Below are 27084 nucleotides of genomic sequence, written 5' to 3'. Positions count from 1 at the left end.
TGCGGTGTTAGATGGCTCGATTCTCAGTGCAGAGATGCCAGGGGACAGATGCAGCATCACACCTAAGTGTAGCACCCTCTACCATAGGTAGGTGCTATAGTGAGGATATTTTGGTAAGGAACTGTCAGTGCAGGTAAATTTAGGCAGGCCTGTGCTGCAGGCTAGGCCTGTTTGTTTTTACCTGGGGGCAGGGAGTGGTTAGGGTAGCAGTGGGTGTGACCACCTGTGTTTCAGTGGTTGGGTGCCTCTCCTGCTTCCAGGAAAGAATGTTCTGGAAGAGGGGCAGGTCCAAGAACTGGAGTGGCTGGCAGCTCATGTGGGGAACCCTGACCAATACCCAACTGGAATTGGCAGGGGGCAGGCCTCCCATATAAGCTGAGGTAACAGGCCACTGGGGGGAGTTGTTGGCTGGGAGAAGTGGAGAATGTAGAACTAGACAGCAGGAGATGGGCACCACCATCTGGAGGGGGGGCGTCGATCGCAGGAGGAGGCCCAGGGGAACTGTTAGGTAACTTCACCCTTACATGGTCATGGGTGAAGTCCTCATCTTTACACAGTCATTGATGAGGAATTCCTGGAGCAGAGGGGCAGGAGAAGCTTTCGGAAGCTGAGGGGCGGGAGAAGCTTATGGTCCAGTTAAGTTCTCCATCATGGACTCAGGGCAGTGAAAGTTTGGTGAGTGTACTACAGTGGAGAGCTGGATGTGGAGACATGCCAGGAAGTCTGGGAGGAAACGTCATCCTTACACGGTCATGGATGAAGTCCTCATCTTTACACAGTCATTGATGAGGAGTTCTGGAACAGAGGAGAGTCTGTGGGGAATAGTGTCAAATCGATTTGGCCCGAGGGCACAGAATTTTCAGGCTGGACTAGCTGGGAACCGTAGTCCACCGTCCAACACATGCTACTAAACTAGGCCTCCGGAGAGAAGTACTGCAGACCTCTGGCCTAGTAGCAGCACCTAATCAGAGTAAGCATTAGAGACTATTCAGAGTGGGTTCTTTTGCATATAGAAGAGGATGTGTCAAGAAACATAATGTGCTACAGAATAAGTTTGTGCAGGAGGGAAGTATTCCTGGGAGCAATAGTCTGCAGGAACTACACAGAGGAGGAGCAATAACCTGAAAGGTGATGCAGGGAAGAGTTTGTAGATGTGATACATGTGCATCATTTCTTCAAGGCTCAAACAAAGTTCTAATTTATAAATATGATGGCAAAGTATTTTGATCTATGAGCATCCCATATATCCTTTGCCCAACCAAGGTATATCCCCCCCAATAAACAAAAAAAAAAAACAAAGCAAATGACTGTTCATTGTCTCGGGAAGCGATATATGGAGGTCTGGCAGCAGGGTGATATGGTGGATATTAGTTACTAGTGGCAACACACTGCTACATAAGTATGATTAGGGAGAAAAAAATCACTAGTTCTCCTTTAAACTGTGCTGCTTTGTAAAATATTAATAACCATATGCCATCGCGTTCCCCCTGTAAGCCTGGTCGAAAACCTTCCAGTTAGCAATCCGCACATCCTACCTTGTTGCTATGACATGAAAACCAATGGTTTTCACCCCAGTAATGAGTGAGTGTTCAATGACTTTCACATCCTAGCAATATCCTAGCATCCTAGCAATTGCTAACTGGGAGTTTTTCAGCCATGCTTCTGGGGGGCCAACATGGCTTACATGTACAATAATAATATTATTCAACTTTTTACAAAACTACACAGTTTTTTGATTTGATTGTCCACAGTGGCCCCTCAGCTGCATAGGATATATTCTGAAAGGTGAATTTAGCTTTCAACGTACAGTATATTGGGCACAATGATACTGGAGAAGATGGCAGCTGTTGTAAACAAAACCCCAAAAGCCTTCAACAAAGTTTGGTCTCCTTGGAAGGGCTCTCATTATTTACAGCACCTAGAGTGGATTCCTAATTGCTAACTTTATAAATACCTAGATCTCTTGCAAAACTCGTGTTCTCCTGGCCGGACCCTGCCCATGTCTACATTACCCCAACCTCTTCTTACAGCCCACAATTATATTCTGTTTCCCCTCTATTGCTTTATCCTCCTTTTAGTTTTCCTGCTGTTCGGAATTTCTCCTAACGTACGGTAGCCTCTGTAAAGTGTCAAGACTTGAAGCTCTTTTTACTCCTTCTTCTAACATTGCCAAATAGTGGTGGCCTTTATTTCACTTCTTCTTGCAAAAACTGAAAAAAAGTAATATAAACCTGATAGGGAACTAACGTCTCTAACTCCTCACCCGGCTCTGTCCACACAACTACAAAACTCCCTGGCCACTGCAATGTTTCTGTGACAACTGCAGCTAAAGGAAGGGAGTTCGGCTGCACTGAGGGCAGAGTGTCTCTATGCACCATCTGCACCGACATTTGTCATATGGAGGCACAATGAAGTTCATTACCACTGTGTATATGCCCACATGTGTGACTCTATTGTCACATGGGCTGCTCAGATGTGATAGGGAGGAAATGCTCAGAATACAAATGTATTGAAAACTGAGCATGTGCAGAGCTGCAAATGCTGTTCTGCAAAATACCTAACTGCTTTGGACGATTTAGGAAAAAGGGCAAGATAGAGAAAAGCAGGATCAACAAGGTTTTTTTGCAGAATACAGAAAACAAATCTCATAGTGACCGAGTGAATATGAACAGCATTTAATACACCATTTATTGATATTTTTTCTTGATGTGGGTTTAGTGACACTTTAAAGTTCAATTGGGCCTTAAAGTCCAAATCTGAGACTCTAAGAAACCTCTAGACCCACCAGTCTGCCCCAGTAATCAAGCTGGGTATACTTGTGCAGTTTTTTTGTTAAACCAGCGGGTTGAATGAAAAAAAAAAAAACAACTGACAGATCCACGCATCAATACAAATGATATGTCTTGCAGGAATCTCCCCTACTGTGCTACTGTTTTCTTACAAGGGGGACTCTCCTCCTCCTCCCGCCAGAATACACAGATCTTTCCAGCAGGACTGTACGACAATAGCCGATCATTGCCTTCTGTTGAACAGACAGCAGTACACTTGTACCGAAAGATGGCTGGTTCCTGCTGAACCGGCTGATTTTTGGTTCTTGCATACCCTGCTTTACTCTCTCTATATGCTGGGCCAAAAGAAAGTTAATACATAATGACCACAAAGCTTAAAGATGTCAGGATATGATTTCCTTTTACTAAAGCGTTATTGTCAATTTGAAAAGTACAAAGCATGTACAGGAAGTATAAACAAATACAATGGGGACATAAAAACAAAGGGTCTGATTTATACTAAGGGTCTCAGAGCTGCTTGGCATTTCTTTTAAGTAGCTGACTTTTAGGAAGGAGCAGTCTACTTTCTCCACTGTAGGTGGTGCCCCTATGCAGCGGCATTGCAGTGGAGAAGAAGTCAAGAGAAACATAGTATCACTATGGTTTCCTAGGTCACTGGGGAAGTTATCCAATTGGATGCTGCAACCCCTTGTAACTCTAGCAGCCATCGTTGGTCCCTGTCCCTGGCTCCCAGGCTTGGCGTACATTTTGCAAGGGGTTAGAGTGAGGATAGGTACCCCGCCTGATAGGGACAGGACTAGCAGCAGGGAAAGGTTTCTGAAGAAGAGAGAAAGCGTAGGGCTCTCAACTTCTCTGCGCATCTCCCTGCTTGGGCACAAGAAGGCATTCTGCCCCTTCTAGCAGGCGCTAGTTTGGCTACAACCTGCTCTCTACATGCTGTTGGAGTGTTCCCTGGTTGGGTTGTTTTCCAATCAGGTTTATTACATTATTTCAATACAAGTTTTCATCACACTTGGACTGTATGTGTCATTGCAGCGGCACCACGCTGCACCCCACCTACAGACTGGCGGGTGTTTTGTATGGAGAGACTTCTGAAGATCAGTAGCAAAGGGAGTGGGAGCATTTACATAGCTTTTCTAAGTTGTACTCACATACTGACAGTGTATTTCCACATATAGCCATTTTTTTATGTTTATTATAGACCATATCACTCGTCCCATATCAGGAACACTAATCTAATCATAGCACTGCTGACAGAATCAGCACAGAGAACAAGATAATTTTTAATGCAATTCCAAGTAACAACATGGATATTGTTATGATCAAACAATACTAGATAATGGTTTAAAAGCATCTTTCCACAAGAACAGGTAAAGCAGATCTTTGTCTGCCTTGAATATGCAGCTTAATTTAATACCATTGATTTTGTGATCTGCTGCTAAATGAAATTGAGGACATTTCAGGCAGATTGCTTCTATTCAATATAACTGTGTGCCAATATTCATGTTGTAAACACATTTATATGACTTGCCCACAATAACAAGCCGCAGCTCTTTTTTGCTTAGTCTAGTCTTACCACATTTATTCCTGTTCTATTTACAGAATATTCAATAGCAATGAGAGCTATGTGAGCCATGATGACGCTGAACGTTCCATAACCCATAGAAATCATCCTGATTTTATGTTATTGTGGCCAGATCCCTAAAAAATAGGAAAGGCTGCCAGGACTTACAGCACGCTGCTCTGTATACTTACTATATGAGCTCATTTTCAGGCAGGTATAAAACACACAAATGAATGCAGCTCTTATGCCTTAACCTCACTGGTGGTATGATTATGTCAGATTTTTGATGCTGAAAGCGGTACAAATTTTTGCATGGAAATTTGACATTTTATATTGTAGGCATGTAATTCTTATGTCGCGTACACATGATCGGAATTCTCGTCGGAAGAAGCTCTGATGGTTTTCCCGACAGAATTCCAACTGAATTCCGCTCAAGCTGTCTTGCCTACACACGGTCACACCAAATTCCGATCGTTTAGAATGCGGTGACATCCACCACGTACGACGAGACTAGAAAAAGGAAGTTCAATAGCCAGTAGCCAATAGCTTCTGACTTGTAGTTGAATCTGAGCATGCGTGATTTTTTGGTGCGTCGTAAAATTGCATACACACGATTGGAATTACCGATAGAAAGTTTTTCCATCTGGAAAATTGAGAACATGCTATACATTTTTGGCTGGTGGAAATTCGGACAGCTAAGTTCCGATGGAGCATACACACAGTCGCATTTTCCGATGAAAAGCTCTCATCTGTCTTTTTCTGGCCGGAATGCCGATTGTGTGTACGCGGCATTAGGAATAACACACATAAATCAGTCCAAACAGGAGTCTAGTAGACATCCCAGATATGATAAAGTCTGAAACACGAAATCATAAATTCTAATATAATAAATAACTATAACAAATTATAATATAATAATAACAAAAATTATTCAATAATGTAATCAAATCAAACACACTGAAATGTGCTCAGTTGCAGAATTGTCACTGTCATTAGATTTAGTGTTTGATGACAAATTTCCCCACAAATCACTATCGCTCAATTCTGCAAGTGATTCTAATTTATTATGGCTGTTTTCTAGCTGGTCTAAACCTGCTTTTGACACTTTTTGGTTGCTATGGACAATCTCAAGTTTCCAGGCAGAAAGAACAGTATATATAATATAAAACTGCATGCAGAACACTGGACAAAGTATTAGGGACAAAAGGGATGTGAAATGACTTGATACAGTAATGTAATCTGTAAGATTACAGTATACCGTATGTGTAATGTGTTTTTAACTTTTTGAATTTGTTGCCAGGCTCCGTCCCCGTGTGTCACAGCGCTCACAGGGAACGGAGCCCAGCGCTGTGATGAATCAAGCGGAGGACACGGTCCGCAGACACAGCGAGGAGACATCGCAGGATCCTGGGGACAAGGTAAGTAACTTTGCCTGAATCCTGTGATGCGATGCCGAGTGTGGTTTGTGATGAAAAGCTTGTGTAGCTAGATAGCTCTTTTAGTCCCAGAGACTTTAAGGTGGTCCCTGTGGAACCTGGAAAGAAATTAAAAAGTTAAAGGTGCCACTCCGCTGCTGTAATTCTTGAATAGGCTTTATTTGTGTTCAACAAGATGTATCAATGTGTTTCAGGAACTTCAAGGATCCCCCTTCATCAGAGCTGGCATAATAGAAGATTAAAGTCTGACTGGGGAATCACTGTAAGGCAGAGACACAGAAGCGACATTTATATGAAAGGATTGCTGCCAAGTGTTGCTTTTGACGAAAAAGGGACACTGGTGTCTTTGGATAAAGTTTAAAAATAATTAGAAGTACAATGTCATTGTTTTCATAATGTTCTGTGCCACACAGTGTAGATAGTAAGATGGAAAGTGTCTTTCTTTCTTTCTAACTAGATAGTGGAGTTGATTTACTAAAGGCAAATCCACTTTGCACTACAAGTGCACTTGGAAGTGCAGTCACTGTATATCTGAGGGGAAGATCTGAAACGAGGGGAAGCTCTGCTGATTTTATTATCCAATCATGTGCAAGCTAAAATGCTGTTTTTATTTTCCTTGCATCATCCCCTCAGAGCTACAGTGACTGCACTTCCAAAGTCAGTAAGCCAATCAAGGGAGAGAGGGGCGGGGCTGGGTCAGGGCTCTGTGTCTGAATGGACATATGGAGCTTTGACTCGGCTCCAGTGCCCCCACAGGAAGCTGCTGACTGTGGGCGCACTCGATGGAGGAGGGAGGGAGGGGCCAGGAGCAGCAAAGAGAGACCTGGGAAGAGGAGGATCGGGCTGCACTGTTCAAAACCAACTGCACAGAAGAGGTAAGTATACCATGTTTGTTATTTTTTTTATTTTTTTAATGAAACTTTACAATCACTTTAAATAGTTAACGGATGCTATTTTGTATTTTAGAGATAGAGATTGGGTGACGTATTCATTACAAGGGGTAGGCTATGAGTCTGTGTGCCTTGAAGTAAAATTAGGGCCAGGGATGGCAAAGTACCATCCAAGTAAGACTCAATATAGCTGTAACATCAACGATTGAATGGAGCCAAATGAAACAACCCACAGAAACAGTAGAATAGAACAACCGGAGTTTACAAAAATAAACCTATTTCCTTAACCACTTCAGCCCCGGACCAATTGTCAGCCTAAGGACCAGAGGTCTTTTTACAATTTCACACTGCACTGCTTTAACTGGTAATTGCGCGGTCATGCAATGTTGTACCCAAACGAAATTTGCGTCCCTTTCTTCCCACAAATAGAGCTTTCTTTTGATGGTATTTGATTGCCTCTGCAATATTTATTTTTTACGATATAAAAGGAAAAAGACTGAAATTTAAAAAAAAAATAAAAAATATTTTCTACTTTTTGTTATAAGAAAAATCGAATAAACTAAATTTTAGTCATACATTTAGGCCAAAATGTATTCAGCCACATGTCTTTAGTAAAAAACATGTCAATAAGCGTATATTTATTGGTTTGCGCAAAAGTTATAGCGTCTACAAACTAGAGTTCATTTTCTGGAATTTACATAGCTTTTAATTTATGACTGCCTATCTCATTTCTTGAGGTGCTAAAATGGCAGGGCAGTACAAACCCTCCCCCAAATGACACCATTTTGGAAGTTGTGGAGAGGCATGTTGAGCCCATTGAATATTTTTTTTTGTCCCAAGTGATTGAATAATGACACAAAAAAAAAAAAAGTTTACAAAAAGTTGTCACTAAATGATATATTGCTCACACATGCCATAGTTATATGTGGAATTGCACCCCAAAATATATTCTGCTGCTTCTCCTGAGTACGGGATACCACATATGTGGGACTTTTTGGGAGCCTAGACGCGTACGGCACCCCGAAAACTAATCACTGCCTTCAGGATTTCTAAGGGTGCACATTTTTGATTTCACTCCTCAACCACCCAAATGACCCCATTTTGGAAAGTAGACACCCCAAGCTATTTACTGAGAGGCATGTTGAGTCCATGAAATATTTTATATTTTGCCACAAGTTGCGGGAATATTACAATTTTTTTTTTTTGCACAAAGTTGTCACTAAATGATATATTGCTCATACATACTATGGGCATAAGTGAAATTACACCCCAAAATAAATTCTGCTGCTTCTCCCGAGTATGGGGATACCACATGTGGGGGACTTTTTGGGAGCCTAGCCACATACAGGACCCTGAAAACCAAGCACTGCCTTCAGGATTTAAATATAAAACGCTACCAAAAAAAACTGTTAGCGATCGCAGGGATCAGGCCTGACTCTGCGAACGCTGCAGTTATGTGTTTAGTGTTTTTTAAGTGACAGTGATCGATCGATACTGCACTTGGGTGGGCTGGGCGCAGGGGCAAAACGCAGTTGCTAGAAGGTATCTGGGCTGATTTCACTAACAATTCATTTTTTTGGAACCCTAAACTGCTGGGGACGCTAGTATAGATCTGATCAGATCAGATATTGATCTGTTCAGATACTATACCACTACGGGAGGTGTATGCTTTGCGCGTGGGTGTTAGCGGTACTGGCACTAACCTTGCGCTGCCTGGGGCGACGCAGACCCTGACCCTAAAACCTAATTAATATCACCCGCCGGGTGATCAGGGGGTTAAACCTTTATTGGGTAATAAATGGCGGGTGCCCTGATGCTATAAAAAGCAAACTAACTAACCAGAGTCACTCATAACACTTATACGGTGATCACTGGTGAAAGGGTTAACTAGGGGCAATCAGGGGGTTAAAATCTTTATTAGGTAGTATATGGGGGTCCCTGACGCTATATAAAAACCTGACAGGGAACCTAAATAACTAACTGGCTAACCAGCGCCACCAGTGACACTTATACGGTGATCGCTGGTGAAAGGGTTAACTCTAGGGGCAATCAGGGGGTTAAAATCTTTATTAGGTGGTATATGGGGGTACCTAACGCTATAAAAACCTGGCGGTGAACATAAAAAATAACTAGCTACCTAGCGGCACCAGTGACACTAATGCAGCAATCAGAAAAACGATCGCTTAGTGACACTGGCAAAAGGGGGTGAAAGGGTTAACTAGGGGCAATCAGGGGGTTAAAACCTTTATTAGGTAGTATATGGGGGTCCCGGACGCTATATAAAAACCTGACGGGGAACCTAAATAACTAACTGGCTATCCAGCATCACCAGTGACACTTATACGGTGATCGCTGGTGAAAGGGTTAACTCTAGGGGCAATCAGGGGGTTAAAACCTTTATTGGGTACTATATGGGGGTACCTAGCACTATAAAAACCTGGCGGTGAACCTAAAAAAATAACTAGCTACCTAGCGGCACGAGTGACACTAATGCAGCGATCAGAAAAACGATCGCTTAGTGACACTGGCAAAATGGGGTGAAAGGGTTAACTCTAGGGGCAATCAGGGGGTTAAACCTTTATTAGGGGGGGTAGGGGGCTACCCTGGTCTTAACACTAACTGCCCTGACACTTTTTACTGTCACAACTGACATTAAATGCAGTGATCAGTAAATAAATTATCACTGCAATCAGTGACACTGTGACTGGGAGGGGGGGGGGGGGCGGGGGCGATCGGGGGGTAATTTGTGTGCCTATGTGTACCTACATGTCATTGTAGTGTTTGGTGCACTTACTATGTGTTCTCCTCGGAGTCCGGTCAAAAAGACCGCCCCGAGGAGAATGAAATCACTTCCTCCCTGCCTGTGTTTACACTACACAGGCGGGGGAAGCTTCTCATTCGCCAGGAGCGATCGAGAGGGGATGGCCAGAAACCAATGGCCATCCCCTAATCCCGGATCGCTCCTGAAGCGAAACGGACCACCGCAGCTAGTGGGAGGGGGTCCGATTGGACGCCCCACCCGCTGGAAGGCAAGCACGTACATGTACGTGCTTGTGCCTGTCGGTGCCATTGTGCCAACGTACATTGCCATGCGGCGGTCCTTAAGTGGTTAAAGTGGATGTAAACCCCCCCAAAAAAATGAATACAACATATGATTTCATGTCATCTGTGCCCAGTCTTGCCACAAAGAGTTAATCCAGCTCTGAGAAATCCTCTTATCTTCTTTCAGTGAGATAAAAACAGACAGAGACACACCAGTCAGTTCTTCCCCCTTGCTGTGAGTGACAGCTCATTTCAGTATCTCATGCACTAGCATGAGAGAGACATTCAGTGTAGGTGGGAGCATCATTACCCCCCTCTCTTAGTGGTACATGCACAGGAGTCACAGGGGGCTGTGAGCACGCTCTGCTTCCTTTGTGATACTGCCTGGCCAAAGGGGAGTGTAGAGGTGGGCGGGGAGTCTAGTGACGTCACAACTCCACCCACTTAGCTCCGGAGCATAGACCCGCCCATGGATTTCGGAGATTTGAGGGGCTCAGTGTGCCGAAGGGGGTGATTTTTAAAAGGTAGGGATACATGCAGGAAGCATGTATACATATATACATAAGAAAGATGGCAATAGTTGAGAATCGTGAGTGGTGGGTTTACATCCACTGTAAGACTAGATTTAAAAATGCTGAAAATAAATGTATCATTAAGGATTATATTGAAGCAATAATAGGTTTACACTCAACACTCTTCTGAAATTCAAAACATAGGGGTTGATTTACTAAAGGCAAACGGACATTTTTTCCCAGAGCTTAGTGAATGTGGTGAACCTTCACTTTGTAAAAAATACCCAATCGGGTGCAAAGAAAATAAAAAGCAGCATTTTTGATGAATGAATGAATGAGTGACTTGTATAGCGCTACCTATGCGAACTGAATCGCCTCAGGGAGCTTTCTTGCCGCCAGAGTCCATCTGCGGCTTGCGTGGTCCTGTTCCCCGTAAGGTCCTGACATGCTTACAAACACATACAACATATTAAGTCCAATTTTTTTTTTTTTATTTAGATAAGGTCTAATTCACCTACCAGCATGTCTTTGGAGTGTGGGAGGAAACCGGAGTACCCAGAGGAAACCCACGCAGGCACAGGGAGAACATGCAAACTCCAGGCAGATGGTGTCGTGGTCAGGATTTGAACCAGGTGCTAGGTGAAAGTGCTAACCACTACACCACTGTGCTGCACACACATGGTTGAATGGAAATCAGCAGAGCTTCATCACAAACACTAATCTCTGGGGTAAATGAGTGCAACTGCACTTGTAAAGTGCACAGTCTATTTGCCTTTAGTAAATAAACCTCATTGTGTTGACTTTTTCATGCTGTATGGGGCAAATGCAAGGTCCTTTCTTCCAAAATACGTACATCTATATTTCTTTAAAAGACACTGGGGGTTATTTACTAATGGAGTGAAAGTGCAGTCACTGTAGACCCGAGGGGGACATGCAAGGAAAATAAAAAACAGCATTTTAGCTTGCACTTGACTGGATGATAAAATCAGCAGAGCTTCCACTCATTTCAGAGCTACCCCTTAGATTTAGAGTGACTGCACTTCCAAATGCACTTGTAGTGCAAAGTGGATTTTCCTTTAGTAAATCAACTCCACTGTCTATTTAAAAAGAAAGAAAGACACGTTCCATCCCACTATCTACACTGTGTGGCACAGAACATTATAAAAAAAAAAAGACATTTTACTTGTTCTAATTATTTTTAAACTTTAACCAAAGACACCAGTGTTCCTTTTTCTTCAAAAGCAACACTTGGCAGCAATCCTTTCATATAAATGTCGCTTCTGTGTCTCTGCCTTACAGTGATTCCCCAGTCAGACTTTAATCTTCTATTATGCTCTGATGAAGAGGGATCCTTGAAGTTCCTGAAACACATTGATACATCTTGTTGAACACAAATAAAGCCTATTGAAGAATTACAGCAGCGGAGTGGCACCTTTAATTTTTAATTTCTCTCCAGGTTCCACAGGGACCACCTTAAAGTCTCTGGGACTAAAAGAACTATCTAGTTACACAAGCTTTTCATCACAAACCACAAGACATAAAGCAGTCCAGCGCTTCTCACTTACTCCACTATACATCCAATATTCTAGGACACTCTCTTCAGTATCTAACCACCAGATGCTTAACAGCTACTTTCAAGCAAAGGGTCCATCTGCTGAAAAAACATGTCTACTTGGCACTACATATTCCAGAAGTGTTCCTGTTGCCAATTCATATGAAGTTTGACTTGTAGCTCCACCATTATTTCCAAAGTTTATTAGATATGTAAAACAAACAAAAAAAATGAACACTTCAACAATAATCAATTAGCAAATTGGATCATGCTTTTCTGTTGTTTTTTTTTTTTTTGCCTTCCTCTTGATCAACTGTGGGTATAGCAGTGGGTATATGGGATTTTATGATATTTTTGATTTTTGGTTAAGATTTTTTTTATGGTTGAACTAGATGGACTTGTGTCTTTTTTTCAACCTGACTAACTATGTAACTATGTAACTCACAGAGCTCTTGTATAGTGTGTAACTACAGCTCACCACCCCTTACTTTGTGAGTCTGTGAATAATTATTTTCATCTCTGAGTTTTACAAGGATGTACAGAACAAATGACTGTGAATAAACAGGTACAACCTATGTAGGAGGTTACACTGAGTATAGGTAAGGGTTTCCAACCACATTAAAATACATGCCCACTGGACATGCCATTGTAATTCTTTGATAAGAATCCAGTTAACCAAAGACTGTTTAAGAAAACATTTAAATTGGATTTACCTCGACAAAAAGTGAATAAAGCATATTTCATATCGGAGTACAGCAGCCCAACAAACTGTTCAAATAAGTCCCACCAACATATGGTACCCAGTACTTATATACTCTGATTTGCCCCAACCTGAAAACCATGCCACAGACTTTCTGTAAATCCCCTTTTTACTTTCACAGATATGTACTGAGATGTAGTTCTCCTTAGTAAAAAAAAAACCTTTACCTCTTTTACTAGTAAGTGCTTAGCTTTATGTTCAGCATCTTCAGGTACTGTAGAATATACTGTTTGGGTCCCCAGTGGAATAGTCTCAACCTGAAAAAAAGAAGGCACGTTTTAGTTAATGCTGTATTTTTATAATATTTTTCTGGAATATTTTATAGCATTGGCAACAACTATGTTTATGTTATACCCAAAAATAACATACATAAAGCACGGTTCTTAAATCCCAATCTTTTTTTGCCAAAACTGAAAACACTATCACCTCCTTCATCTGGGCAGGAAAAACATCTGTGTTTCAGTTACTGTACTGCATAAATACGCTAAGTCTGCTTTACAAACACGACTTGGCCACACATGATCACTCCAAAAGTCCGACGGATTCGAACGTGATGACGTAGAATAAGGAAGTTCATAGCAAATAGCCAATAGCTGCCCTAGTGTCAGTTTTAGTCCGTCGGACTAGCACACAGATGAATGGATTGTCCGCTAAAAGCAGAGTCCGGTGGACAAATTTGAAGCCAGTCTTATTTCTAGGTCTGTCGGACTTTTGGGAAGAAAAAGTCCGCTGGGGCCCACACATGTCAAACTGTCCGACGGACTCTGATCCGCCGGAAAGCCCGATCGTGTGTACGTGGCATTACTCTCATTGGTTCCGCTCTAACTTTCTAATATACTACTGGGCTGCAAGCTTGGTCATAGTAAGTTGGTGGTTTGTCCTGTCCTCAAACAATTCAGCAGTAATACTGGAAGCGGCATTCATCTGAGTTGTGCCATTACCACCCCAAGAAAACTACTATCACTGTCTGGAGACAGCCATTTTAAAGATCCATCAACAAATTTCTGAATGTGAAATAGACAATCAAAGTATAATGAGAGATCAGCTAGGAAGTCAAAAGTAAAAAATAAAATCAGTAGTCAAATTGGAACAGACTTTCAGTTATATGTTTAGGGATAAACCCCATTAACGTGACCATTATAGGATGATAAGCTCCACATGTGAGTTGAGACCAAAACGTTGTGCAGTTGATTATAGAAATGACCGCTATATATTGCAAAATGTATAATAATACCAGGTCTGTAGACTTGCTATATGGGACTGACTTAATTTAAAGTAAACCATTTGATCCTTTATTTCACAAAATGTGCAGCCTTTGTAGATTGAACAGTGCTGTTGCTGATATGCAAAGGACAGAAGTGTCTTTAATGTGTAGGCTGTGAGTGACACCATCATCTTCCCTATGTTATCTGAGAGGTGTAATGGAAATTTGTAGGTTCTGTATATAATTGTATTCTATTTTATATGTATTGCACAATGCCCGCACTGTGCACATGGCACTAATAAGGTTTTCAGTACATGTTTTGCATTCCTTAGGGCCGGTTCACACAGCGAGGCGAGGCGAGGCGACACGGCTCGCCTCGCCTCGCTCCCGCAAGTCGCCCCCGTTCTGTACAATGGAACCGTTCTGAGAGGAGCGACTCGAGTCGCTCCGAGTCAGAAAAAAGGTTCCTGTACTACTTCGGGGCGACTTCGGGGGCGACTTGCATTGACTTCTATACAGAAGTCCTCTGCAAGTCGCCGCTGAGCTCCCCGCAGGTCGCGGCGAGGTAAGTCGGAGACGCCTCGCCGCGCCTCGCTGTGTGAACCGGCCCTTAGAGTCCTGATTAGAATTAGCCTGCCTATGTAATGCCCCTTGTTACCATAAACATACAATTGTAATATTAATGTGATACCTACGTAATCATGTGTATAAAAACCTTCAAATGCGTCATAATAAAGGAAATCGGTTATTTGGAAAGATGCTGAGTGTATCTTTTGTGTCTGTTCCCTACTGCAGTAGTTATTATTAATTTGGAACCACTAATCAATATGAGGATAGGAGTTGCCTATCTATAAAATATCCATCTCAGAGGCAATATGGCAGACCCAAATAACTGGGGCATTGGGTGTTCACAGATCATGCCCTGGTAAGTCATTTTGTAAGTTGATGAATTAGTACTTGCTTGTGGTGTCTCTAAAGAAATTCAGACTGAAACTGCGGGCAATACTCTGAGTTTGCATTTGTTCTAGCAATTGGACAGGTCTATGCTACTAACACAAAGGTGAAACTATATTACTTAGATTGTATAATACACTCTTAGCCGTATGGCAGAGCCCAACAGTAAAAATGACTAAAATACAAAAAGCAAACTTCCAAACCCTACGACTCAATGCACCCATTTAACATCACCTTCAATATAATCCAACTAGGTCCCATCTAAAAGCTGACTGTATTTTCAGTTTCTGCAGGTGAGATTTGTTATGGGAATCCCCAAAGATTTTCTTCTCTTACGTGTCACCTCTTCTTATGAATATTCACATATAACAAAACAGTTTAGGTACAGAAAGGGCACATATTAGCAAGTTAAATGTAATCTGCAGCAAATTACATTCTCAAAATTGTCAAGATGAATTCAGTAAAACTGTTTATTTATACACATGGTCCTTATGAATAATTAGATACGGTTCCTTGCTGGAGAGAGCTGCTAGCTCTGACACTCTCCTAGCCGAGGAAATGGCTACCAAGAAAACCAATTTTTTAGTCAAAAGAACTAATGAAGCCAGATGCAAAGGTTCAAATGGTTGCCCCTGCAAAGCTGAGAGAACCAAATTCAGATCCCATGGGCATACCGGAGGTTTGACTGGCGGTCTTATCCGCATGGCCCCCTGGATGAAAGCCCGCACCAGGGAATGTGATGCAAGTGGCTTCTAAAAAAAATACTGACAAGGCCGAAATCTGCACCTTGATAGTGCTTACGGCCAAATTCATTTCTAGGCCTGACTGGAGAAAGGCCAAGATCCTGGTAATGACATACTTTCCTGCTAATGACATACTTTCTAGGATGCCATCCCCTGAGTTCACACCAGGAAACATATGCCTTCCAGATTTTGTAGTAAATAAGCCTGGAGGCCGGCTTTCTGGCATTGACCAGAGTAGAAAGGACTGGCCCCGAAAGCCCACGATCTCTCAGAATGTGGGTCTCAGCAGCCAAACCGTCAAATTCAGACTGTGTAAAGCAGGATGGTAAATTGGACCCTGTGAGAGCAGATCTCGCTGGAGAGGAAGGATCCATGACCTGTCTACTGCCAACTTCATGATCTCTGTGTATCAAGGTCGCCTGGGCCAAGTCGGGGCTACCAAAAGCACCGACTTTGTTTCCCTCTTGATTCTTCCCAGGAACCGTGACAGAAACGGGGCACGGGGGGAAGGCATAAATTAGATTGTACTGATCCCAGGGAACTGTCAGAGCATTCGACCCCTGAGCAAGAACATCTCTTGTCCTTGACACTAATTTGTCCAGCTTTCTGTTGAATCTGGACGCAAACAGATCTACGTCTGGAATACCCCACCTGCGACATATATTCTGAAACACGTCGGGGTGCAGAGCCCATTCTCCTGGGCACAACTGCTGTCGGCTTAGAAAATCCGCCTGCCAATTTTCCACTCCTGGAATGAAGACTGCAGAAAGGGATGGAACATGCCTTTCTGCCCAGGCAAGTATGCGATTCACCTCTTTTTGTGCAACCAGACTCCTGGTACCACCCTGGTGATTGATATAGGCCACTGCTGTGGCATTGTCGGACTGAACCCGAACAGGGAGACCCCGTAGTCTGTAAGACCACTTTATGAGAGCCATATAAACTGCCCGGATCTCCAAGACATTTGTGGGCAATAGCTTCTCGATCGCAGACCATTTCCCCTGCGAGCACGTCTCCTCCAACACTGCTCCCCAGCCTGTCAGGCTGGCATCTGTCGTAATAATCTTCCATGGAAGAGGAAGAAATTTTTTCCTTTCAGCAAATTGTCGGTTTGTTACCACCAGACGAGACTCTTGCGTGTCCCTGAGGAGAGAGAGAACGCCTAAATGATGGATGTTTGCTCCTTTTGATTGGAAGGAGAGTAGATTTTACTCCCTGAAATTCTTTGGACGAACGTGTCTAATTCTTCTCCAAATAAACGTTCCCCCTTAAACGGGAACCCAATCAAATGCTTCTTGCATGATAGCTCAGCTGCCCAATTTTTTAGCCATAGGGCCCTTCGCATGTGTGCCAAAAGAAGAGACAAATGAGATGCTTGTTGGACAGAATCCAAAATCGCATCAATCATAAAACACAGAATTTGAGGTATTTCTGCATAGTTCTCCACTTCCTCACTGGGAAGGCGGCCAAGCATCCGCTTAACCACTTCAGGACCGCCGTATTGCCAATGTACGTGAACACAATGGCACAGGCAGGCACAATCACGTAGATGTACGTGCCTGCCTTCCAGCGAGTGGGGGGGTCCAATCGGACCCCCTCCCGTTGGATACGACGGTCCGGTTCGCTCCAGGAGCGCTCCGTGATGAGGGGATGGCCGTTGGTTTTCGGCCACCCCCTCTGGATCGCTCCTGGCCAATGAGAAGCTTCCTCCCACTGTGTATTGTTTACACAGGAAGGAGGAAGTGATGTCATTCTCCTCGGGGCGGTCTTTTTGACCGGACTACGAGGAGAAGACTAATAGTAAGTGTGCACCAACACTACACTGACATGTAGGTACACACAGGCACACAAACCCCCCCCGATCCCCCCCCGATCGCCCCCCGATCCCCCCCCGCCCAGTCACAGTGTCACTGATTGCATTGATCATTTCTTTACTGATCAATGCATTCAGTGTCAGTTGTGACAGTAAAAACTGTCAGGACAGTTAGTGTTAGGTCCAGGGTAGCCCCCTATCACCCCCCAATAAAGATTTAACCCCCTGATTGCCCCTAGAGTTAACCCTTTCACCCCCTTTTGCCAGTGTCACTAAGCGATCATTTTTCTGATCGCTGCATGTGTCGCTAGGTAGCTAGTTATTTTTTTAGGTTCACCGCCAGGTTTTTATATCGCTAGGTACCCCGATATACTACCCAATAATGGTTTTAACCCCCTGATTGCCGCTAGTTAACCCTTTCACCCCCTTTTGCCAGTGTCACTAAGCGATAATTTTTCTGATCGCTGCATCAGTGTCGCTAGTGTCGCTAGGTAGCTAGTTATTTTTTTAGGTTCACCGCCAGGTTTTTATAGTGCTAGGTACCCCGATATACTACCCAATAATGGTTTTAACCCCCTGATTGCTGCTAGTTAACCCTTTCACCCCCTTTCACCAGCGATCACTGTATAAGTGTCACTGGTGACGCTGGTTAGCCAGTTAGTTATTTAGGTTCCCCGTCAGGTTTCTATATAGCGCCAGGGACCCCCATATACTACCTAATAAAAATTTGAACCCCCTGATTGCCCCTAGTTAACCCTTTCACCACTGATCACCGTATAAGTGTTACGGGTGACTCTGGTTAGTTTGTTTTTTATAGCATCAGGGCACCCACCATTTATTACCCAATAAAGGTTTAACCCCCTGATCACCCGGCGGGTGATATTAATTAGGTTTTAGGGTCAGGGTCTGCGTCGCCCCAGGCAGCGCAAGGTTAGTGCCAGTACCGCTAACACCCACGCGCAAAGCATACACCTCCCGTAGTGGTATAGTATCTGAACAGATCAATATCTGATCTGATCAGATCTATACTAGCGTCCCCAGCAGTTTAGGGTTCCAAAAAATGAAAACAGCGTTCACAGAGTCAGGCCTGATCCCTGCCATCGCTAACAGGTTTTTTGGTAGCATTTTATATTTAAATCCGGAAGGCAGTGCTTGGTTTTCGGGGTCCCGTACGTGGCTAGGCTCCCAAAAAGTCCCCCACATGTGGTATCCCCGTACTCGGGAGAAGCAGCAGAATTTATTTTGGGGTGTAATTTGACTTCTGCCCATAGCATGTGTGAGCAATATATCATTTAGTGACAACTTTGTGCAAAAAAAAAAAAAGTTTGTAATATTCCCACAACTTTTGGCAAAATATAAAATATTCCATGGACTCAACATGCCTCTCAGTAAATAGTTTGGGGTGTCTACTTTCCAAAATGGGGTCATTTTGGGGGGTTTTGTGCTATTTTGGCATTTTATGGCCTTCGAAACTGTGATAGGTAGTGAGGAGTTAAATCAAAAATTTGCACCCTTAGAAATCCTGAAGGTGGTGATTGGTTTTCGGGGTGCCGTGCGCGACTAGACTCCCAAAAAGTCCCACACATGTGGTATCCCCATACTCGGGAGAAGTAGCAGAATATATTTTGGGGTGCAATTCCACATATAACCATGGCATGTGTGAGCAATATATCATTTAGTGACAACTTTTTGTAAAAATTTTTTATTTTTTTTGTCATTATTCAATCCCTTAGGACAAAAAAAAAAATATTCAATGGGCTCAACATACCCATCAGCAATTTCCTTGGGGTGTTTACTTTCCAAAATGGGGTCATTTGGGGGGGATTTGTACTGCCCTGCCATTTTAGCACCTCAAGAAATGAGATCGGCAGTCATAAATTAAAAGCTGTGTAAATTCCAGAAAATGTACTCTAGTTTTTAGACGCTATAACTTTTGCGCAAACCAAAAAATATACGCTTATTGACATTTTTTTTACTAAAGACATGTGGCTGAATAAATTTTGCCCTCAATGTATGACTAAAATTTAGTTTATTCGATTTTTCTTATAACAAAAAGAAGAAAATATCTTTTTTTTTCAAAATTTTCGCTCTTTTTCCATTTATATCGCAAAAAAAAAAAATCGCAGAGGCAATCAAATACCATCAAAAGAAAGCTCTATTTGTGGGAAGAAAAGGACGCAAATTTTGTTTGGGTGCAATATTGCATGACCGCGCAATTACCAGTTAAAGCAGCGCAGTGCGAAATTGCAAAAAGACCTCTGGTCCTTAAGGTGTTTATTGGTCCGGAGCTGAAGTGGTTAACTTGTTCCTTGAGGAACTGACACAACCCCACGGCTGCGACTGTAGGTTGCACTACTGCGCCAGTCATGGAAAAGGAGGCTTCCAATAAGGTTTCCAGCTTCTTATCAGTTGGATCCTTAAATACCTGAGCATTATCCAAAGGACAGGTCAGGTTTCTATTCACGCAAGAAACAGCCGCATCGACAGATGGGACCCCCCATTTCTTGGCCAAACTTTCCTCCAGAGGATAAAGCATAGAAAACCTTTTAGGAGGAGCAAACAGTTTATCGGGATGTCCCCAATCCTCATACAACAATTTATCCATTAAGGATTTGGGAAGGAATAAACAGTCTGTGGGATTTTCCTGACTCCCAGGGAAGAAACAGAGGACGTAGCGACCTCAGCAGCAGGCATTCTGAATGTGGTAAGCACCAATTCAGTATAATACTGCACCTGTTTTCTGAGTGCCTGGGAGGAGGGGACTCTCTCCTCTTCCTCTGATTCATTCGACTGCTCATGATCCCTGTCCCAAGATAGGGATCTCTCCTCCTTGTCAGAAGAATCATCTGAAAGAGGAATCTCGGCAGAGGGAGGGGATCTACCTCTTTTCCTGCTATCTTTTAGGGAAGCTGGAATAAAATTCATGATTCTCCCTTCAAAACCCTCCAATGTAGCCCTAAGGGAGTCCTCAGTGACATATACCGGGGCTGAAATATTAGGAGAGGCTGCAAAACCTGACAGGGGCACTGACTCCTCCTGTGAGGCTGGCTCCAGTCTTGCAGGGGGGGATGGTAACCTACAGGCATTTTTAGAACCCCTAGACCTAGGCGGTGATTTACCAGTGCCTTTGTTACCTCCCCCTGAGACCCTCTTACGAGGAGACATAGTCCTAAGCTACAAAGCAGAGGTACTAGTACAAAGTGCAATCACTGTTGTGCTCAAAGTCTCACAATAAATATATATGCTTAAACTGCACAACCTGATGCTGAGTAGGTGTCTTAGGTTTGCCTGGATCCAATCCCTTAGGATGCTTACTGCCCACAGCTCCTGTGTCTCCACTTACAGCCCCCTGGCGCTCTGGGCTTTTTAAAATTGACGTCTGGCGCCTGCGCAGTACAGGGCCGTGCACCGTGCAACCACACTCCCCCCCCATTAGCACGGGATCGCGCTTAGCACGAGGACCACAAAACGTCCACGGGGTAAGGGGACCACCATCGGAGCTGCGTGGGACCCCCAGACTACGTGGGACCCCTGTATTACCTTTATTGTGGCAGAGAGTGCAGTGGAAACGTGAGTCATCTGGAGGAACCAGGCTTCACTGAGCATGTGTATCTGAAAGGCATGTAAGTATGCATCAGGCTGCTCTTACTCCCTCTAGTGGTGGAAACCAGGTAAGACATACAACTACTCAATGAAGAAATCCATAATATACATTTATATAGGATTAACGTCCCTTACCTGTCCTCGCCGCAGGAATTGCTGAAAACAGACAGATTCCAGCCTTCACCCATCACGGCGGGCAGAGTTGTGCCAACCTTCAGGATTTTTTGGGGTTCCTTCTCAGAGGAGCCTCCTTCCTGGACCTTGTAAAAGACTCTGCCAGAAACTTTCGTGCCACTATGTAAATAGTACACCAAGTCTGGTTTTCCCAGAGCCCAGTCTTCCAATAGGAGAGGATATTCCATAAGGATTCCATAAGGTACAGAGTATTATGCCGTGTACACACGACGGGACTTTTGGACAGCAAATTTTTCTGACGGACTCGAGTCTGGTCCAAAAATCCGTTCGTCTGTATGCTAGTCCGATGGACGAAAACCGACGCTAGGGCAGCTATTGGCTACTGGCTATGAATTTCCTTATTCTAGCCCGGTCATATGTCATCACGTTCAAATCCGTCAGACTTTGGTGTGATTGTGTGTGGCCAAGTCTGTTCATTCGGAAAGTCCATCAGAACTCAGCTGAAAAGTCAGTCGGGAAGACCGTCCGACCTAGTCTGCCGGAGAGTACATGTACCCTCACACAGAAATGATACCATTAGGATCCAATATGATTTTCTTTCCATTGCACAGAAGATCCCAGACTAGGAGAGGGAGAAGCAGCACAAGGCGCAACCAAGCTGTGCTTCAGTGCAAGGAATCTGCTGATGGGCAGAGAAAGCAGAGTGACAGAAAGGTGAGATCGACCTCAAATAATCTTCTGCGTCTCCTTTCACTGCTCAGTCACAAGGTAGGGGAGCGACAAGACTTGTATGTGTTACTAATCTGCAGCAGAGAAAAATCAGGTCTCTCCCCTGCTAGACAAAGCTTTGTGGGGTGACAGGGCTGTGTAAATATCAGAACTGGATGGACATAAATACAAAATCAGCTTCCATATACACTACATTACCAAAAGTATTGGAACGCCTGCCTTTACACACATATGAACTTTAATGGCATCCCAGTCTTGGTGCGTAGGGTTCAATATTGAGTTGGCCCACCCTTTGCAGCTATTGCAGCTTCAACTCTTCTGGGAAGGCTGTCCACAAGGTTCGGAGTGTGTCTATGGGAATGTTTGACCATTCTTCCAGAAGCACATTTGAAGCACATTTGTGAGGTCAGTCCACCACAAACTTGCTCATTCATGTCGTTATGGACCTTGCTTTGTGCACTGGTCCAAATCATTTCATGGACGTGGGATTATGGGATGGGGTTGTTTTTCAGGGGTTGGGCTTTTCCCTTTGTTCCATTGAAGGGAACTCTTCCTTTTCCAACATGACTGCACACAAGTTCACTAAGCAAGGTCCATAAATACATGGATGAGCGAGTTTGGGGTGGAGGAACTATCAACCCGATAGAACACCTTTGGGATGAATTAGAGTGGAGACTTTGAGCCAGGCCTTCTCGTCCAACATCAGTCCCTGACCTCACAAATGGACTTCTGGAAGAATAGTCAAACATTCCCATAGACACACTCCTAAACCTTGTGGACAGCCTTCCCAGAAGAGTTGAAGCTGTTATAGCTGCACAAGGTGGGCCAACTCAATATTGAACCCTACGGACTAATACCCTGTACAGACGACAGGATTTTCCAACAAAACCGTGGATTTTTTTCCAAAGGATGTTGGCAAAAACTTGCATATACGCGGTCACAAAAATGTTGTTGGAAATTCTGAACATCAAGAACGCGGTGACGTACAACACGTACGACGAGCCGAGAAAAATGAAGTTCAATAGCCAGTGAGGCTCTTCTGCTTGATTCCGAGCGTGCGTGGACATTTGTGCATCGGACTTATGTACACACGATCAGAATTTCCGACAACAAGGTTTGTTGTCGGAAAATTTGAGGTCCTGCTCTCAAACATTTGTTGGCGGAAATTCCGACAACAAATGTTCTACGTCGCATACACACGGTCAGAGGTTCCGACAACGAGCTTACATCCAACATTTGTTGTCGGAAAACCCAATCGTGTGTACAGGGCATAAGACTGGGATGCCATTAAAGTTCATGTGCGTGTAAAGGCAGGTGTCCCAATACTTTTGGTAATATAGTGTATGTGTTTCATGTGTGCATTTAGCTGTTAACCTGGAGTTATGTTTTTATGGTACATTCACAATGAAAAGCATTCTTCTTTTCCTCAACAGAAAAGGGCCACACAAAGGTTTCCAATATGTTGGAAAATGCTTTCTGTGTGATAACAGGGGAATGTGAAACGATACAAGTGGTTTTAACCATTCCCTATTAAAGTTATTCCTTTAGATTTACTTTAAATCAGCGACAAGGGGTTGTAAACCTTCAAGGTTTTTCAGCTTAATGCAGCCCCCAGAGCCCCCTTTTACTTACCTGAACCCGGTCTTTCCAGCGATGGGGACAAGCACACCAATTTCAGCCAGTATCTTGGGTCCTGATTGGATAGATTCATAGCAGCACAGCCATTGGCTCCCGCTGCTGTCAATCAAATCCAAAGATGTGGGAGCTGGGGGACAGGGCCGAGTCCTGCTGTCTGTTTCAATGGACGCAGCAGTAGGACACAGGAACACTCCTGCACGAGTGTCCCGAGGGAGAGCGGCTCTCCAATGGGGCACTCAAGAAGAGGAGGAGCGATGAGCGGAGGGACTCCAGAAGAGGGGGATTGGGGCCACTCTGTACAAAATCAACTGCACAGAGGAGGTAAGTATGACATGTTTGTTTGTTTTAAAAAAAAATTACATATCCTTTAATAAAAGATAGGCAGTAGGAAGACCTCATTAATGATACTCCGTTGTTATCCAACGAGCAGGCTAGGGCTGGTTGGCAACCAAGCTCTATTTCTTTACTGCAGTTAGGAAAAGTGAGGTCACCATCCTGGCTGTAGTGTCTGGCAGAGTGTCTGGATCACAAGCCTTGAAGATAATCTCAAATCCATTGGCAGATAAAATGTAATATATTTTTATTTTAAATGTGTACTTTTTTTTTATTGTAAAAGTTTTTATTGAGTATAGAAACAGTGTGTACAGAAATATGAACGGGCATATTGAGACTTATATGTGCGGAGGCAGCCGCTGTCAAAATACAGTAAAACATCGGAGTTGTACAGGAAAGCCATAAAAGTCATACAATCGATAACATGGAATTAGTGCTCAGTATTCCGTTTTGTACAGGAAGGCGGATATAGTGGGTTAAAATGTGTCTGTCATTGAACAACAAAGAAGTAACGATAGGTTCTCGTATTTATCAACTCTTATGCCGCATACACATGATCGGAATTCCGGCCAGAAAAAGACCGATGAGAGCTTTTCATCGGAAAATGTGACCATGTGTATGCTCCATCGGAATTTAGCTGTCCGAATTTCCGCCAGCCAAAAATTGATAGCATGTTCTCAATTTTCCCGACAGAAAAACTTTCTATCGGTAAATCCGATCGTGTGTATGCAATTCCGACATGCCAAAAATCACGCATGCTCAGATTCAACTACGAGACAGAAGCTATTGGCTACTGGCTATTGAACTTCCTTTTTCTAGTCCCGTCATACGTGTTGTACGTCACCGCGTTATAAACGATCGGAATTTGGTGTGAGCGTGTGTAGGCAAGACAGCTTGAGCCGAATTCCGTCGGAATTCCGTCGGGAAAACCATCAGAACTTTTTCTGATGAGAATTCCGATCGTGTGTACGCGGCATTAGGTACTGTGTGGTAGGTTGGAGCATGATGGGAATTGAGTCTGGGTGAGACTCTGAAGGAAAGTGCAAGGGGATATGCAGGTGGGATATATAAGGGGAAAGAGGTGAACGTCATGCCTATTTGTGTTTTCAAATGTGTACTTAGCTATTTGCCTTTAGCTTTAAACCGAGGAATTGTGGAAACGAATGAATACAAGGAAACGAATGAATACAATCAACTAACGCTTCCAAGCAGACATGAAGGACACAATCATTAATGCATCATGAGATTATTTTGTTTTTAATGCAAAGAGTGTGAATATCTGAATTTGGCTTAGTGTCAGCATTTTGCAGTCTACTGCACAGCAGAGCTCACACTGGGGGAGGGAAAGGCAGCAAAAGGAGCCAATCAGTTAACATAGCTCCCAACTGTCCCTAATTTTGAGGGACTGTCCCTGATTTGGAACAAAGTCTCTCTGTCCCTTTTTCATCCTCATCTGTCCCTCATTTTGGTCTGATCTATATATACAGTAGTTGTATATAAAAATGCACTTTTTATCTTTCAACAAGTGTTTCTCACTTTCATCCAATTTCTAAATTGCTGCATTTGTAAATTTCAAAAGCCAATATAAAGGAATAGTAATGGTAAAAAAAAGCACTTGTGGGTTTCACTAATCTTTTTTCCTAAAATTCTTCTTTAAGGGGGCATGGCAGGGGTCTGTCCTATGCCCACATACCTTTGCTAATTGGTGTCCCATCTCAAAACATTGAGAGGTATGTGTGAAGAGCATAGAACAGAGTGCCAAAGAGATAAGCTCATCAGTTTCTTACTCCACCTTTCGCTGTACAGTTGAGGCTGGGGGTGGGGAGGGAACCTGTACGTGAAAGTGTAACTGCAGCACGGAAAGATCTGTTCCCCTCTCCTATAATATAAAAATAGTGCAGCGCTAATAAAAGTTCATGAGGAAAAAATTATATGTACGAGCGCTCGTATGCTGGCACTTATCGAAGTGCCTTATTTGATGTTGGTGATCATCTGCAATATAATTATCTGGATGGGATTCCCGTGTATGAACTCATATGGCATTTCCATAAGATCCACACCAGAAGACTACTGTGACCATGCTCCTGGTCACAGTAGTGCACATGACTGGATAATAAAATCAGCAGAGCTTCCCCTCATTTCAGATCTACCCCTCAGATTTACAGAGACTGCACTTCCAAGTGCACTTTGCACTTGTAGTGCAAAGTGGATTTGCCTTTTGTAAATAACCCACATTGTCACATTTTTGGAATTCTGTGTGCTTTCCTATATGAATTTTTTCCTCATGTTTCCCTCTCCTGCCAGAAAGGAATGCTGTTTGGTGGAGCTGTGCAAATCTCAGGACCGGGTGGAGAGAAATACAGGTAAAACAAGTTACTTGTATGTATTTTGTCCACATTTGGAGCTCAGCCTAAAGTAATACAAAAGTGCAATTATCTAAGACCCGCGATATCCCAATTAAATTGGTGGACACAAAACACACATTTTAATGAATGACATATGCTACAGTTCAGGAATAACCATTAAATGAATGCAGAGTCCATTATTAAGTGGAATTCTAGGCTAGATCTAACTAAGCTTAAAGTGGCTCCTGATCCCCCTCCAAACTCTAATTCTAACTACCCTGCAGAAGGAGGATGCTTATACTTACCCATTCTCGAGGCTTTCCTATTCAGTCATGATCAGCTGATCAGCTCCCAGCATCCGGCTTTAAGGGTGAGAAGGGATTGCCATCAAAGGATACACCATAGTAGGCCTGTGGGTGGTGTCACAGCCCAGGAATTCCAGCCGTGGTCAACGCACTCTCCTTTCCCCTGAAGGCAGCTGCTAGGGAGATCACCGGACCGGAGCACCCTGAATAAGTATAAGCATCTTCCTTGTACTAGAATGGGAGCTAGAACGGGCGTGGAAGCCATTTTAAGCTTAGTTAGATCTAGCCTGAAATTCCACTTTAGCTTAAAAAATGGAGCCACCCCCCAGGTGAATATTGTCAGGGCTTGTATGGTCTTGAAAAAATGAAGTCATATTTTTAAAAGTGAAGTAGGCACCAACAACCAATGAATGCTCAGAAGTCACCAATCTACCTACAGTAAACCGATAACTGGCTAATCAGTTTTGTCCTTTCGTGCTCCTAAACAAAGGTAAAGTTAGTTTGTTTCTCAGTTTGCTATCTGTACTTTTTAATATTTGTCATGCTAAGGTCAAAATGTTCTGGCTCCAAGGAACCCAATGCAAATGACAAGGATCAATTTTATATAGTAATAGAACAAGCACAGATACTTAAAAATAATGAGTTTAAACCCATTAAACTATCAGTGCGGTCTTGATTATATCAAGCAGGAGCCTAGCCTTTCTCAAATCATAAACATCACTCCTAATTTCCTCTGG

At 43.3% G+C, this 27084-nt stretch overlaps 1 protein-coding gene across 6 annotated transcripts in view; it reads right to left on the bottom strand.

Moving 5' to 3' along the window:
* The window catches only part of DOCK10 (dedicator of cytokinesis 10), a 412410-nt gene that overhangs the window by 203977 nt on the left and 181349 nt on the right, over positions 1 to 27084 (bottom strand). For all 6 annotated transcript variants that reach the window (XM_077488206.1, XM_077488203.1, XM_077488204.1 and 3 more), the window contains exon 3: positions 12713 to 12802. In XM_077488206.1, coding sequence (XP_077344332.1) covers positions 12713 to 12802 — 90 coding nt within the window. The remainder of the gene's footprint in view (positions 1 to 12712; positions 12803 to 27084) is intronic.

Source organism: Lithobates pipiens, unplaced genomic scaffold (assembly GCF_037356315.1).
Source record: "Lithobates pipiens isolate NorthernLeopardFrog02 unplaced genomic scaffold, aLitPip1_a1.2 Scaffold_18, whole genome shotgun sequence".
NCBI lineage: Eukaryota > Metazoa > Chordata > Amphibia > Anura > Ranidae > Lithobates > Lithobates pipiens.
Note: the sequence above shows the minus strand (reverse complement) of the source record. Positions and strands in the feature narration are given on the sequence as shown.